Genomic DNA, 17,154 nt, shown 5'->3' with positions numbered 1-17,154 from the left:
CTTTAGATTCTATTTAAATTCTCTGTTCAGTGTGGATTGTTTGGGTCCCTTCTGAAACATCACTCAGAGCATCAGAACTAAGTCAATCAGTGAGAGATCATTTTCCCTAATCTGGGAGGGCACCACCTGGCACCAATTTGGTAACCAAAAAGGTGCACTACATGGGTTGTATCATGATGGGCCCCCAGGCTACAGTGCAACCCGAGCATCTGCGTTTAAGTGCCTGCAGTGCATAAAGCCAATTCAGTTAACCCAATATATCTCTGAGTTAGATTCTCTGACAGTACAGCACGAACCAGTGAGCAAGGTTTTCTTCTTTCTGATTCTGAGCTGTGTTGTCTAAAATAATGCACTAATTCGCAGGTTAAATAGATTTACTTTACTCATTGCAGATGCATACAAATAGGCAATATTCTCTGCACTGAGCCAGAGGACACCATCAAGATACAACCCCTGGAGTATGGACTTGGCCAGCTCCTGAACAATGGCTTTGAGGACTCAATAGGGAGCCCCTCCTGCACTAAAAATGGCTTCCCCTTCCTCCAGCGTGCCAGCAAATTGCCCTGTTTCCTGGTGGCCCAGCTCACTATTAGCTAACAATGGCTCATTTCTCTTCCATCTTTGAGAATTTGGAGACCACAAATGGGAAATTTTGGCATACAATCGTCGAGGGTGGAATCAAAAACCATGAAGACAGTATTTTGACCAGCAGCGAGAAGAAACAGCTGCCAGAACCATGATACATTTTCGCAAGGACATCATTTACTAATCCTAGTACTTGGAATCATAAAATACTTTACTAAATCAAAAGCTACACAGAGTCGCCATTTATGTCATCAGGAATTTCCCCTTGGGATGCAGCCATTGGAGGCTGGTTTTGGAAGGCCCAGGGCTACCACTGGTCATTTTCTCCAGTTCCCCAGTATTTATTTCAGCAGGCACAGAGTGGGCATTAGCAGAGAGTTAGGGGATGGAAAGAGGGATAGAGCAAAGACAGAGATAAAGCGAGAAGAGAAGAGAGAAGGAGAGAGACAGAGCATGATGAATGGTAAGAGAGAGAGGAGAGAAAGGTAGCGGTCTGGTTTTAAGATTTCTGCCGGGACTACTCGTGGTTCCTAGTCTGGCCTTCTACAAAGACCTCTAAGAGGCACAGGTACCCTGTGATTTCCACCCAATATCCTCCAACTTGCTCCTCATCAGTGAATGGGAGACTTTGAGAGTTTAACTGTGAAACAACAGGTGAACCGTGAACATTCTTTGGGGTTCAAAGGGTGAATTATGTAACTAGCCAGGCATATTAATTAATCAAGATCATGGTCCCTTGCAAGGATGTTATATGTGTTATATTACAACATATGAGGGATGCATAAACATCGAAAACTAAGGGCCTGATTTTGATTGTCAGACAGTATTTACTCCATCAAGGTGATGAAATAAGGTACTCTGTTGCCCTGACAGAGTACCTGTTCACTACATTTGAGATGTCCCCAAGCCCAGCAGGAGTCCTTGCCTTGACAGGAACCGCCATGAAGGAAGTTCCTGTCAATGCATTGAAAGTTTGATGGACAACTCCACCAACATGGTGGAACCATATGGCAAACTTTCAATGTCCCACTTTCCCTACCTTCACCAGTTGTATAAACCAACCCTAATATGAGCATTTATTGGCTTCATGATCTGGCTCAAGGGTAGCAACTCCTGTAGTTTGCGCCAGTTCAGCTGGCCCATCAACCGGATGTTGGTTGTATGCAGGTGCTTCTTATGCACTAATATGTGACTACAAGAGTTACCACCCTCGAGCCAAACCATGAAGCCAGTAAATGCCCATATTAGGTGGCTTATACAATTGGTGAAGGTAGGGCATTCCTTATTCACCTGGTATGGATTTGCCTAGTACTATCTATAGAGAACATTGTAAAGCCCTGATGAATGCCCCAGATCTGTTTTTAGGCACACAAGTGGGCAGAAACATGTTAGCAGCTTAATGGATATAAGGGACATTGTTCCCAAATCATCCAGGACAGGATTTTAACCATACTTAGGGCACCTACAAATAAAGGGCATTCATTTGGGTTTGCCCTGAGGTATTTGTTATATTATCTGGATCCCCATTTGAACCAGGCTTAAGTTTTATCAAGAACTCCCTCAAAGATAAGGTTGTGTCTGCCCTGGTGGTATCATCTTACCAGGGTAAGGTGAGTTTGCCTATGATGAAGCATGCTACATACTATGATTGAAGATTCCGGTTCCAAAAAAGCTGGATTCACCATTTTTTTCCTCAGGTTCAGATAGGGTGTGAAAGATAACCCATCCCCTTTTTTCACATCATACCCATTGTATTTTTAACTTCTCATCCCGGAGGACATACAGTTGCTTTCCATCTCTTCTCTTCTTGCGATAGTATAGTAGCGCTAGCATCGAATGAAGACACTCTAACATAGTGCAGGTCTAACAGGCTTTGTGATGCTCTGCCCCTCTCCTTACCACTTTTACTGTGTCTTGTTCTGCCTTTTTCCCCAGCCCCTGTCTCTTGACACATGCCCATCTTCCCCAGCTGCCTTGACCTGGCTTGCCGATGTCCCTCTCCATACCTGCCAGGTTTGTGTGCCGTGTGCTGCTCCAGCCCAGGTTTTCTCTTTGAATTCTGGGACTAGTAATGCTGCTTTACATTGACGTGGAACAAAAAGACTACAAGTCCCTGAATTCAAAGAAAAATCCTGGACTGGTAGAACACATCATGTATGGACCTGGGGAACTTGACTGGGCTGTCTTTAGCATGCAGAGATACACCCCTTCTTTTCTTCGCCTTGTCCCTGCAGAGTGTGCTTTGCATCTTCAGCAGCAGAAAAAAAACACCTGAAGCAACCGCAACCACAAACACTTCACCCTATCTGAGGTGCTGATTGTTTGTTGTAAAATCTAAACACCTCTCTTGGCCTTTCTCAACCTGCCTCTCTTCCATGTCAGCTCCAAACATGCTGCATGAACAGACTGTACAAGCTGATGTATCATCCCAAACCAATTTCTTGCTTGGCTTGGAATGTTAAAGAAAAAGGTAAGGAAAGACTGTATGACAAAAAAGAAAACAAAAATGCACAAAATTAGGATTGAGAATACTGTAAAAGATGAGATTTATAGTTAAATTGACAAGAAAAGGCAATGTTATTTTTCAACATTTGTCTAATCATTCAATAATGTTATTGAAAATTTGCAGTAGTCTAACTGTCACTAGACATTATGATGTTTCTTACTAAATGCGTACCCTAATGCAGTTAAAAACCCAGAAAGAGAAGTTGGAAAGCAGAGAACTCCACATGGACCTCCTACGTAAGAAAATTGCACAGCTGGAAGAGGAGAAACAAGTACGCTCAGCCCTAGCGGTAGAGAGAGATGATGCAAACCTCACTGTCAGAAAGTTGCAGAAGAAAGTTGAGCGGCTACAGAAGGAGCTTAGCGGAGCACAACTAGCGAATACTGAACTCAAAGCCAAACTCTCTGACACCAATGACCTTAAGGCAAGTAACAAAAAAACAATGCCTATTGCTGCTTTCTGAAGGCAGAATAGAACACAAAAGAATTTCTGTGATGGATATCCAGATACATTAACTATGTGTTAAAAATATTCATTCCAGGAGTTGAATATATGAAAGAAAATGTTTTTTATATTTTGTTCTTTACTCCTCTTGTGCTGTGTACTTTGTATGATCTTTGTGACCCAGATAAAGTTATATATACCAGGTGGTGAACGCCGTGATGGGACAGGTGCTGTAATGAGGGCTATAAGATGCAGTGGAACAAGGGTGAGGAGTCGCAGCAACCCACTGTGGTTTTATGAATTTTAATGGACTAAACACGCACGCCCTCTCACTCGAGAAACTCTCAGTGCACTGCAAGTACCAGGGGGCCGTGTGAGCGGCCACGCCCACTGGGGCGGGCACTACGTTCAAATATTGGTGCACTAAGGGTTGTGCTTGTTTGCTGAACTTACGCCTGTGATGAAGGGATAGAACCCGAAACGTGTTGGTGTAAGACAATGGCTGTTTGATTTCCTCTGTGTTCACGCTGCAGTCCGCATTAAAATCATTAGCAAATCTTACCTGTGTGGGCTCCTTCGTTTAGGGCAACCTTGTGATGTGGATTTGGAACGGCTATGCTCAGCCGTGGAGGAAGACCCGCTGTGCAACAACAGACCTTGGTGACACCAGGTGGTGAACACCGTGATGGGACAGGTACTGTAATGAGGGCTATAAGATGCAGTGGAACAAGGGTGAGGAGTCGCAGCAGCGATTTATCTATGTGTTACTTCACAGGGGGTACTTTGAGGCACCCAGCCCTTGGAATAGTGTCAGAAAGTGCCCTGGGGGTGGTCTACTTGTGTGGTGTGGATAGCGTGTGCAAAGAATAGTCTGAGGTCTTCGGCGTGTGGCGACCCATATGGTTTCTGCCCTTTCTCTGGCAATGTGGAACTTGGTCAGTTTGTTTTTTCACCATTCTGCATCACCACGTCTATTACTCCTGTAGAAGTGGTTGTCAGCTGCCTTATGTGTAGATCTTTGTTTTATCATGTTACAGAGAGTGCTATGGCATTCATTTGTGGTACTTCTCCAGGATCACGACATTCTCGGATGCTCCTGTATCAATCAGTGCCTTAATGGTCATTTTTCTTATCACTGTCTTGCACAGTGGATGGGAATGCAGGATGCTTTTCACTGGTGCTGGGTTTTATATTAGAAATATACATTCCTCCTCTGAGAGGTCCTCTTTGCAGTCTGTGTGCACCCATGATGATTGGCCCTTGGAGCTGCAAATGTCTGTGTCTTCAAGAGTGAGGCTTTGGACTGCAGTAACAATGCCGCTTCCCCCTCATTCTTTGACCTCTTACCTTTTGCAGTTCCTTCAACGGGTTCCGGTGTTGTGACTGGTTGTGTTTCATGTTGAGTTGGCTTCGTATGGTGTTGATCACTTCTGTCTTCATTGCTGGTGATGTCCCTAGTTGTGAGCCAAATGGATTGGCCATAGAGAGTCATCTTCAGTTATGCCACGTGGGATGTGGACAAGTCATGTGAGCAGCAGTATGACGCCCCTCACCATCACAGACCGGCAGCCCTCTATGAGTTGGGCTTGAACCTTCTTTTGACTGATCATCATTGGTACATGTGCTCGCCAGCTCACGCGAGCATGTGAAAAACGTCTTGATGGACTCCTCTTCACTGTGCCTTGCTTGACATAGTTTGAAACACTTGAAGTCCAGGTTGAGTTGGGGGACGAAGTGCACGTTATGCACCCTGATGGCAGCATCTTAATATCATACTGCCCCAGTATCTGGGTGGCGTTTGAAACCTTATAGATTTCTTACCCTGCACGGTGCAGTAACAGGGATCTTTTGATAGTTCTGTCTGTTTCTTGGGTCACCCTGAAGTAGTTGTCGAGGTGGCCTAGCCATGTCTTCCAACGTGGTGCAGCAGTAAACAGTATGGCTAACTCACTGAATGGCTGTAGTGCCATAAGTGGGTTGTGGGCTCGTGGTGTGCCTGCTGGATGAGCATCTGGTGCAGGGAGGATGGCCCCTCCTGGCCAGGCATTGGCGTTGTCTTTTATGTATCTTGTTCAGACAGGTTGGGTCTGCTACATGTGGTGCCGGGAATGTTGGGGATGCCTTTTGTCACTATAGCTTGATGTGTGGAGATTGGGGCGACATCCGTGTGGTTCAGACAGGTTCACCCCTTTCCACTCATTATATTGATCTCCCAAGTATTATTCCTTATCCTATGAGCAACGCATGGTGTAGCCTGAGACCCTCTCCGGGTGTTGTGTGCAAGTGATAATGGGGCATGAGCGAGGCTTCCAGCACTACCTACCTGCCTGTTTATACCTTTCACCTAGCCTAGGTGTGAAGGATGCCTTTTGCTGCCGCACCTCAGGAGCTGCAGGGCTGTCTGCCCTTCCTTCATGGTGTTGGTTTTCCCTATTCGTGTGGTTTTTATTTCTACATATTTCTTCTCTTCTCCTCGCTGGGCTTTATAAGCTGCACACTTGAAGGCTACCACAGAGGGGTGCCGGTACTCAAGAACAGGCACTGAGGGCACCTTTGTGGGCTCTTCTCATGTGGTGTCCTTACACCACTCACTCAGGTTTCTCCTCCGGTGTTACTGCTGCGGCCATGAGCAATGGTCCCAGTGTGGCAAGAGCTCTCTCCCCTTGTCACCTTGTCACCGGTGTTGTAACAATGCCTGGCCAGCCTAACACCTAGCCAGAGATCAAATGGTCGTCTTTTTGCATGGAACACACAGACGAAGCATCATAGTTTGTGGGAAGGGCCACAAGTGGTCACAATCCTCTTAATTTATACCCTACGGCTGCCTCCAGTCATAAGGTTCTTGCATAACAGGATGAGTTTAGGGGTGGACAAATTAGACAGCCAGCTCACTACTGGGTTTAAGGCACAAGCGTGCGGCAAGGCCGTTCTCTGGCTTTATGGCAACCTATTGGTGACTAAGGTCATCTGCCTTATTTCGAATGCATCACAAAAACAGTTTAGGCCTCATTTTTGGTATAATGAGAAATTGAGTTAGCAGTGGTAGTGCAAGGTCCTGAAAAGAGTGGTGCTTAGGACCAGGACACAAGTTGAGGGTACACGCGGGTGGACGGCGTCTACTCACTATTTTCAAAGGTGTACGCTGTCTACCCTGTCAAGAGGTTGAGCCCCACAGAAATATGCAAAACTTGTTCCAGTGTAATTTTCGGATGCTGGGACACTTTCAGCAGCACCTGCACGTTGACTGCTTTTTTTCCGAGCAGCAATGTGCATGCAGGGAAGCAGCTTATCAGATTCCAGCTGGACCCATAACAAAGGCTGAAGTTAAGGGGCCTTTCGGCCTCCTTTTGTTGTAGTATGGTGGCCGGGAGCTATTGGGAGCCTCACACCTAAATGCAATGGAGGGGAAACAAAGGCTCACAGCTTGTTTTCACTTCACAGATACTTATGAGAGGCATGCTTTTTTTCACTGAGTTCCGTCCCTGTATGTAAGAAATATGCATGCTCTGTAAGAATGTTAAATGTGTTGGTCTGTCCTGTTATTTACACAAATAACAATTTAATTTAACTGAAGATCTCCTTGGAGTTGTTGGAGTTGGCGAGGATCTTGTTGTGGATGAAGGTCCTCTTGATGGTTCTGATGGTTCTGACGTTCTTGTAGGTGGTGTGGTTTTCGGGTGTCTTGGTATTTTTCCAGTTCTTCTCAAGGTGTCTGCAGGTGCGTCTGGCCTCTTGTTTTATTTCTCTTATAGTGCTTTAGCACTACCCACCCTAATGCAGGGTGTCAGAGCGCTTTACATTACACGCAGTGGCGTCACTAGGGGGGTGCGGGGGGTGCGGACCGCACCGGGTGACACCCTCACGGGGGGTGACACCAAAGGGCCGGTCCGGTCGGTGCGTGTGTCACTGTCTGTGGTACACTGCAACCGTCCGTGCACAATGTTATGAAACGAACCAGCAGTCCAGATTAGAAACTGAAACGCAACGACGAGTCGACGCGCGCACCCTAACCTTGTTCTATTCACAGGAGGTGCCTGTGCGCAGCGCGAACTGTCTCCTCCTCCGCCGCATCTGCGCGCCTCGGCAGTGACGTCACGTCGTCACTAGAGGAGTGCAGTCGGCGATGTTGTTACGGGTGGAATCCGAATTCAGTGCAGGGCGGTGGGCGATTCCATTATTATCGGTAAGGTAAGGTTTCAGCTGACAGTGAACTGAGGGTCGTTATATGGCGTCACAACCCCTGCACGCATCATTCAACCACGCGCATATGAAAGGTGTGTGAGCGAGAGGTTTCCATGGCATTATTTATCTTTAATGAACATTCTGTGACCCGTCTTCAGGAATCTTCGCTCTCCACAGCACTGGAGCTGTTGCTTATAGCACCTGATTCTTTGCCGTTTTATATATCAATTTCAAATATGCACCTCAGCAGCGCCTAGAAGCTTCTCATGGAATCCATACACCCAAACTTAATAAAGTATATGCAAAAAAAAGATCGGAGGTTAGAACAATTCGAAAGATGAAGGCACTTGGCCTTGGAAATAAAGGATAAAATGTCCGCAGTAGCACCACCTAGGATAAATGCACTCGGCTGCTGCCTTGGACAGGAGGACACCACCCTCTGGTCGGAGCATGGCATATGACTTGTGTGACACTTCCAACACAACCTCTGCCCCAAAGCGGTGCTGCATCTAAACACGACCCTTTCTCGTCCCACAAAGACTGACGGCAGAGCTGCTGGCAGACCAGACAGGAAGAGCGAGGATGGAAAGCCCCAGAGGGAAGGCGACTTCCAGGTCAGGAAAGGCCATCACGTGTGAGATTTTAAGGGTTCTCCCAATTACATTTCAGACTGAGCCCCAACCATTAGACCATTCTAAGCAAAGCCATGGCAGAGGAGACGGAAGGAAAATAACCCATATTTTAAAACGAACAAAAGCGTTCTTACTCAAGCTCACAACGTTCTTCCATACCTTGGCAGCTATTGCTTTCATATAGCTTTATATAGCATAGGTATGGAGCGCTTTTTAGCACCAGTTACATTATACAAGGACACATTCATTTTTTGTTTTTTAGGCACAGAGATATTAAGGGATTTCCCTAGAATCACAGGATGGCGAGTAGAGGTGGGGAGCCAAAAAATGAACAAGAGCCGAGCCAAGTGTCTGGCTCGGCTCTTAGAGCCCGTGTACGAGCCGAGCTCTGGAAATGTCTGCTGTACAAATCATACGACAAACATCACCTAAAATAAGATAAAGTCTCTTCAAAGTTCAAAAAAGTGTATTTCTTTAACATGTGGAAGCTTTGACATAAGTACCTCACATTATAGCACTGCGCTGAGAGTTACTTATTAAAAGTAAGAGTTTTTTATAAATGAACAATTAGTGAACGAAGAGGCAAAGCCTCTGTCATGTAAACTCTGTAGGTGGCCCAGATTTTAGAGCAGCCTTATAGTCCTTAAAATCTTTCATTTGCTCCCCTGTGAAATGGATCCAAAAAAGAAAATCACTTTTGCTGGAAAATCAATGTCGTATTTTTCTGCATTTAATTCCAAAGTGCAGCATCGGGAATAAAAGTTTACAAATATGCAAAATAAATAACTAAATAAAGTAACACAGAGTGGTAGCAAACTGGCCAGATTGATTTTATTCACACCCAAACCCATTAGCGCCACTTTTACAGAGTTTGCCAGTGAAGCGCTATTTTTGTTGTCTTGGCCTTGTTTTCCCAGGGCTTGGAACTAGTGCACCAATCCTGGAGGTACTGCAATGTGAGGATTGAAAAACAACATTTGTACTGCTGCTCTGCATCTAGGGATGTTGTCTTTTTTTACCATACTGCTTACGTTTTGTAAGGATATAAGCAATGGCCATTGAAATGGGTCCATTCAGGGCCCTGTTGTCATGTACTTAACTTTTCAGGCAAAAGCACTCACTGATTTAACTGTATTTTTTAGACTGATTGTATACTTGACAAACAAATTGATTTTTATCTTTGTAGCATGAATTTGTATAATGTGGTGATCTTGATACTATTTTTAAATACTTGTTCAAATTGTCTTTTATGATTTTATCATCGAAATAAAGACATTAAAACCTGAACCTGAGTGCAAAAGCGTTAAGGAAGGTAAGCATGTTGTTCCTGCTTACATTTCACATGGTTTGCAAAATTTTGCATTCCCTATGATTGTTTGCTTTTTCCAGGATGCTGTCACGTTTTACTTGTAGGCCACATATTACTCTTGACCAGTGCGTAATTTAAATTGAGGCGCATCCAGGTGCTTATAGCTGGCAACTATTGGGTTGTAGTTGAAGGCAGTCTGAGATTTTCTCAGTGGGGCAGTATGGTGTTCAGTGGGGTAGAGGATATGGCACCATGGCCAGAGCTGCTAAATTTGGAACTGGGGAACCAGGTTCAGCCTTAATAACCAGTCCACCAGACCACTCTCCTGAGAGAGCACTATCTCATGCTAGACTTTAGAAGGCTTCGCAAGACATTAGAATCCCTGGTGTCTTAGCACCAGCAGGTGCCCCCTAGCATGACAAGTGTAGGTTAACCTTCAAGTCTTGTCCACCACTATTCATACTGAAGTTCACCTCCAGTCTTGCGGGCAGGCCTATGAAGCAGCAAACCCTAGAACAACAGTGACCCTGTCACTGAGATCACAGGACCCTTGAGAAGGGCCAGCTCTAGGACGGTGCAACCGGTGTGACCGCACTAGGTGCTGACTTTAGGTGGAGGCATCATTTTTGCAAGTCTATTATGGTTTTAAAAGCGCTTGCTGCCTCCTTCCTGGCCTCCAGCAATTTTCGGTAACAAAAAAAATGTCATGATGACTCTGGTGATTAATGTTCTTCCTAGAGAGAGATCGGAATTTTGTCTAATGGAAGATTTGACTCATGGAAAGGTAGCTCAGAGGGTTAATGTACCTGTTGCATAGAACATGTACCATGCAGATCACAAAGTGCACATAATGTAAATAGGCCAGTGGGCTACTGCTTTTGTCAGAGAGATCCTTTTGTTACTTGCAGTTTATAAGTTAAAATCCTAACATAGAACAGTGAGCTATTAACTGTCATCTACTCCGCAGCAACACAAGTCACATTTTTTATTAACTTTTAATACGTTTGAGCTACAAACAATTTATTAGTTGATATGGTCAGATCATGCCACAGATCTTGCATTATGAGGCAAATATGGCAGAGCCATTATTATTTAGAAAACATTTGCAAACTAGGATTTTTAGCCATTCATGTTTGAACTGCTGTTATGGAAAAGGGAGAAGTGCTGATGACAGAAACTCCATGGCTCGGAGACAAATGGCTTGTGCTTTTTATCGTATTTGGGGACATTCTGTGATTAGAAGTATATCCCACTTTGTGAATACATTTTACTGTCAATAACTCATTATAACCTTAAATAATCATGTGTATCCATTGGATGATAAAACTGGGCAGTGAAACCAAACAAATACAAAAAATTGGGATGTTTGCGCATTCTGGCCACACCTCTGGCTCCGCCCACTGATCCAATCCTTGGGTTATTCCCGCCCTCTGATTCTCCGCCCACAGTTCCCCAACTTTTTCCCCCCCACTTCGACCACTGATATATCGTGTTGCTGGATAGTGGGAACACCACACCAGTACAAAGTACCATACCTATGATATTATAAATTCCAATAAACTGTTGACTAGCAGGTAGCCCACTGTACAACCTGATTAATGAGTCATTATCACAGTGTTGTTAACAGGCACCTTTTATAAATATAGGACCTACATTTACAAACGTTACTAAGGATTCTGTATGGTCCCGTTATTTGCCAACTGTGTCCACTGGCGGACTCGGGGCGGAGGAGGTCCATGCGGTAAGTCGTGAGGGGGTGACACCATGAGTTACCCGCACCGGGTGACACCAACCCTAGTGACGCCACTGATTACACGTATACATTGACAACAAATCACATGTGTGCAAATCAATGTACAGGATGTATTACATAAGACAGTGAGGGTTACAAGATGTAGGGGTCACATGTCCTTAATAGCTCACTGTTCTGTATTAGAAGGCTTACATGCAAGTAACAAAACAATCTCTGTGTTAAAAGCAGTAACCCACTTACCCGTTTAAGTAAAATTAAAATCTATTATCTGCTTGCTGCATGATGTGCTTTGCAGGAGAAATATTAACCCTTTATGCTACTTTGATTCAAATCTGGGACTAAAAGCACAGATCCCCCCACAGCAAATACGTTATTCTCTAGAGTTATCTTGCCACTATTATTATTACATGAGATTTCGCTGACGTAAAAAGATCTCTGCAGCAGGTACCAAAAATACATTTTAAAATACACGTTTCTCCATGTTGCTAATTATTTCTTTGTGGTAGGGTTTTAAAAAATAATCTTATAAGTTGAGGCACAGATTTTGCGTTGAAGTTGGGTAAATTATTTAGCACAACCCCAACGCAAAATATAATTTGTTAAATATTGTAATGCACTCAAATGTACACATGATAGACCAGCTAAACATATGTGAGCTCTTAAGATATGATGTCACTTCCTCTGAGGTTATGGGTTGTGATGCCACCTCTTGTGATGCCACTTTTGATGTTACGTACGGTGATGTCACGCTCCATGATGTAACTTGCATACTACCTAACTGGGTTAGTGCCCCCACTTCTATTTTTTAGGACTTGTGCCCTGCCTGAGACCAATAGTCACAGCTGCTCCCCCCTTGTGACAGCCTTGGCCATGGATAAGAATCATTGGTGTTAAACTAAATATTCCTTCAGAAAGTTGAAAACTTTAGAAGACCAATAAGATATCCAAGGTTCATTCCTTATGAATGTATTTACCACTGCTGTGGCACTTTGTCAAAATCTCCTCTTTTAAAACAATGCAATTATATGTTATTATATATAATATTATAAAGAGAAGTGGGAGGAACTCAGATTTTGATGATTGCAGATGTAGATTGCCAGGGTCTGCCATATCCTAGATCTACACCCCTTTTGTGATCCAGAAACATGGACAAATGGCAGCTAGAGTGCTGATCTGGGACACAAACCACAGAAAGATTTATGATACCTAATGTCCCGACCCTACCCAATACATGAAAAAAAAGCAAACATCTTGAGCTCCCACGGAGGTCTAGACAGGAGTGGGGTAACATATTCGTGCTGATTGGCTCACAAAGGGACAGATCTGATTGAAGTAGGGCCTATAAGAAACAATGGAACAAGACGTTGATTCAGGGTACCTACTTAGGCACTCTTTATCCAACTACTAATGTCCCATGTGATCAGCAGTAATATTTAACCAGTCAGAATGGCTCTGGTTCTACTTGGCGTTCTTGATTGGCTTTGTGGTTGAGTAAGGCACATGTAGGCATGTGGCATCATGAAGTAACCCATGCTTTTGCAGGTAGCGACAATTCTTGTGGTGCAGAATTGAAGCAGGAGGGAGGAAACGGGCATGTATATGTGTGTTTCATGGTAGAGGGTCCACAGAAACGTAGTTCTGGCTAGGAGGAGTTTGTTTGAGTTTCAGCAGTAAAAGGGCAAGCCTTGTGTTCTCTGACAGCCAGATTCTACAATCCCCATGAGCAACCTTTGCAGGAAGCAGTGCTTAATTTGAACCAGTGGTTTCCGGTGCTGGGCACCGGCACTTAATTGTCAGCACCAGCACTTATAACAGCCTGCCCCATGGTGGCGCTGTTTATCTAATGTAATAGTGGAGTACAATAAAATCTGTTTATTAATTCAACCTGCATTTAAAATGATAATACCTGCCTCTCATGCCATTCTAAAAGCTTTGAGGACCTGTAATAGTCTGAATCGTCATGCTTGCAGGAATGTGATGGTTAGTAGTTGTGTAGGTACTGTCATTGGCAGCACTGGCAGGGGCAATGTGTGGCGCAAGCTGCAGCAGCCTCCTGACGAGTGCCCTGGCACCTATTGTTTTACAAATTAAGCACTGGCAGGAAGGGTAGACATAGGAAATAACAATGTGGATGCCTTTAAATATGTTTCAATTGCAGTTCATGAACTGTAATGCAGTTCGCCACACTTAAGGCACTTCATTTTAAAGCCATTATGTGTCAAAGTATAAATAATGTGCTTACACTAATCCAATTAATGTTAATCGGGAATCTTTCTTGCCAAAACAACTTTCAGAGACCAAGAAATTACTGTCAATGGGAACTGATTTATTTCTCAGACCACAAACTGCGTGGTTTTCATATGACTCTGTGCTACTGTGACAACGGGTTTAGAATCTAGAGCTTAAAGGTACTAAACGTGCATTCAGCGAGGTATATTCAGGGCCAGTAGAATTAGGTATTTCTGCGCCCGTGGCATTTTCTGTATAGTGATGGATTTTCTGCATTTGCTACATAAATCATCTTCTTCATAATTTGCAGGTCTCTAACTGAAATGGATCCTTTTCTGCGCAGGCGTGTCACGATTCCTTTGTTGATTCCCGAATACAGTTACACTGATACTAATGAAGTATAACCTCTGCCTAAACAGTGTTAACATTCTACAAATGCCAAAATAAAGAAGCATTACTGCCATAAAATGTGCTGCTTTTGCTGCATAATTTGTATTTTCTTGCCACATAACTTTGCCAACCCTGCTGCCGCATAATTCCAGTGGCTCTGGTTATAGTGTTGGTTCAGTTCAGTTCAACCAATAGGACCTATACATCTGAAAACATCGATTTGAAATGATTAAAGTCCTAGAACGTAAGGTGATATCATTTAATTCTCTTTTAGTAGGACTGGGTTTTAATTGGCCATCTCCCCTCTGATTTCACAGATCCGAACTTTGGAGCAGCACAAAGCAATCGAGGGTCTGAGTGAGTCCCTGGGCAAACTGGAGAAAGTGAAGGAGAAGACTGAAAAGAGACTGGTAACTGTGAAGTCGGAGTTAAGTTTCAGAGAACAGGAAGCAAGGGAAGAGAGAGACAGGTACAAGAGTATGCTGGAAGCTGTCAGTAGTGAGCTGCAGACACTGAAGAAAACCATGGAGGATGTTGTCAAGAGAGAGCGACAGGTAAGTCTAGCTTTTATTGTACACATTTACTTTGTATACGTCTTTTAAACTACACATACATTCTGTTCGCTGTAGACATGAGTGACTAGATGTCAATAGACAAGTTTTTAAAAATGTTTCTGTAATTGAGAAAGTTTGGTTCTTCTATCAATTGAATAGACAAGGATTTCTAGAGTTTAGTCACAATTGTGTGGCATGAACGTTACTCCAATTTTGCCTGGCGGGCTTTGAGAATACTAATCAGCTAGGGAAGTGGCGTAGAGTGCAGTGTCAGAGTGCAGTGGTGCACAATAGATTAGAGTCGTGTAGAGTGTAGTGGTGCAGAGTGCATTGGCGTACAGTGCTGTAGAGTGGCTTAGAGTGGTGCAGCGTAGAGTGCAGTGGCATAGAGTAAAGTGACATAGAGTAGAGTGACAGAGTTCAGTGGCATAGAGTTAGGTGGCAGAGAGTGCAGTGCTACAGTGTAGAGTGTTATAGAGTGCATTAGTGTAGAGTTCACTGGCGTACAGTGGTGCAGAGTAAAGGGATATAGAGTGTAGTGGTGTAGAGTAGAGTATAATAGCATACAGTGCAGTGGTGCAGAGTAGATTGGCATAGAGTGCAGTGACATAGAGTGTATTGGATTTGAGTAAAGTGTAGTGTGCATTGTTGTAGAGTGCAGTGGCATAGAGTGCAGCGGTATAGAGTAGAGTGGCATAGTGTGGAGTGGTGTAGAGTGAAGTGACACAGAGTGCAACAGAGTGGTGTAGAATGCAGTGGCATAAAGTAGATTGTTTCAGAGTAGAGTGAAGTGGCATGGAGTGCAGTGGTATATCGCCGTAGAGTGCAGTGGGGCAGAGTGGAGCAATGCAGAGTAGAGTGGCATACATTGCAGTGGCATAGAATAGAGTGGCATAAAGTAGAGTGGCAGAGAGTGCAATGTAGCAGAGTATACTGTGGTAGAGTGCACTGGTGAATAGTAGAGTGGTGTGGAGTGCATTGGCGTAGAGTGCAGTAGCACAGAGTAGAGTGGTGCAGAGAGCAATGGTGTAGAGTACAGCGATGCAGAGTAGAATAGGGTGGCGTAGAGTGAAGTGAAAGAGTACAATGGCATGGAGTGCAGTGACAGAGTATAGTGGCAAATAGTGCAGTGGTGCAGAGTAGACACGTGTAGAGTGCATTGGATTTGAGTAAAGAGGTGTAAAGGTCATTGGCATAGAGTAAGATTGCATTGAGTGGTGCAGAGTAGAGTGGAGTGGCACTGAGTGCAGTGGCATAGAGTAGATTGTTCCAGAGTAGAGTGCAGTGGTGCAGAGTAGATTAGAGTGGCATAGATGGGATTGACAAAGAGTGCACTTGCATACAGTGTAGTTGTACAGAGTAGAGTGCATTGCCATAGAGTTCAGTGGCATAAAGTGCAGTTTTGGACAGTATGGTGGCATAGAATGGTGTGCTGTGGAGTGGTGTAGAGTGCAGTGGTGCATAGTAGAGTAGTGTGGGTTTAGAGTGCATTAGCATAGAGTAGAGAGGTGAAGAATGGAGTGGTGCAGATAAGAGTGCAGTGACGCAGTGTGTAGTGGAGTGGCATAGTGTGGAATGGTACAGAGTAGACTGCAGTGGCGTGGAGTGGCGCAGAGTAGAGTGGAGTGGGATAACATGGAGTATGCACGGTATGGTAGCATACTGCCTTTACAGACAACACATCTTCAATTGAAATGACAATTACATTCGCACTCACAAACAGTTTTACTGATAAAAGTATACACCGCCCAAACGATAATGAGTGCGTTTGTCCTCAACCAAGATACTGATTTGATCATCCGCACAGTTCATTTATACACATTTAAGGGTTAAGTGTACTAGTAAAAATAATAACATTATACAGCTCTCCTCATGCGGACCCCCAATAGCCAACATAAATGTTACATAAATCATCTTGCTTTGAAGTCAGCAAAAGAAAAATAAACACATCGCTCCCTGGAAGACATAGCCTGACATTTGGCCTCCATCTTTGAATGCACAGCAAATGTGACAAGATAAGGACAATATTTAAAGGCTTGTTCACAGTAAGCGATTTTTCAGGAAGAATACAGTAAACAAGGTTTGGGTAAGGGGAGAGATGAACTCAAGCTGGACAGCCTAAAGCAAACAAAGCCAGCAAATTGAAAGCCAGAAAATGTGAGTTACAAATCACAAAGCAACGGGCAGAATGCATTCCTAAGTCAATGTTCTGAATGTCCCCAATGCGTCTTTGGCAAACCAGACAGCTGTGCTGTCTGGTAGGTTGCGATCTTAAAAACATTAGCTTGCCTAGACACAGTCAGGAGTATTTGCACCATCTGTGCTCATATGGAGTCCACTTAGGATGCTGCTGGGGTGATAGGAAGCTCCCAATAAAACTTTGCTTGAATCCGAAGTGGTTTGGACCTGTCAAGCAGAGTATTTTATTCAAACTATTCTTCACATATATATTACTTGCGTGTACCCATTGTCAAAACTCTAGCTACATTTTCAGTTGCATCTGTAAAGTGTTTATTGCAAATTGTTAGTAATCTGTTTGTCACAGAGCTTACCAACAAGAGAATTCCTCT

At 44.0% G+C, this 17,154-nt stretch overlaps 1 protein-coding gene across 1 annotated transcript in view; it reads left to right on the top strand.

The window, feature by feature from the left end:
* Positions 1-17,154, top strand: part of CCDC170 (coiled-coil domain containing 170) — a 244,970-nt gene that overhangs the window by 146,127 nt on the left and 81,689 nt on the right. The window contains exons 11-12 of the mRNA XM_085611791.1: positions 3,273-3,515; positions 14,348-14,584. Coding sequence (XP_085467917.1) covers positions 3,273-3,515; positions 14,348-14,584 — 480 coding nt within the window. The remainder of the gene's footprint in view (positions 1-3,272; positions 3,516-14,347; positions 14,585-17,154) is intronic.

Source organism: Triturus cristatus, chromosome 6 (genome assembly GCF_964204655.1).
Source record: "Triturus cristatus chromosome 6, aTriCri1.1, whole genome shotgun sequence".
NCBI lineage: Eukaryota > Metazoa > Chordata > Amphibia > Caudata > Salamandridae > Triturus > Triturus cristatus.
This window is presented reverse-complemented; position numbering and strand designations above follow the sequence as displayed.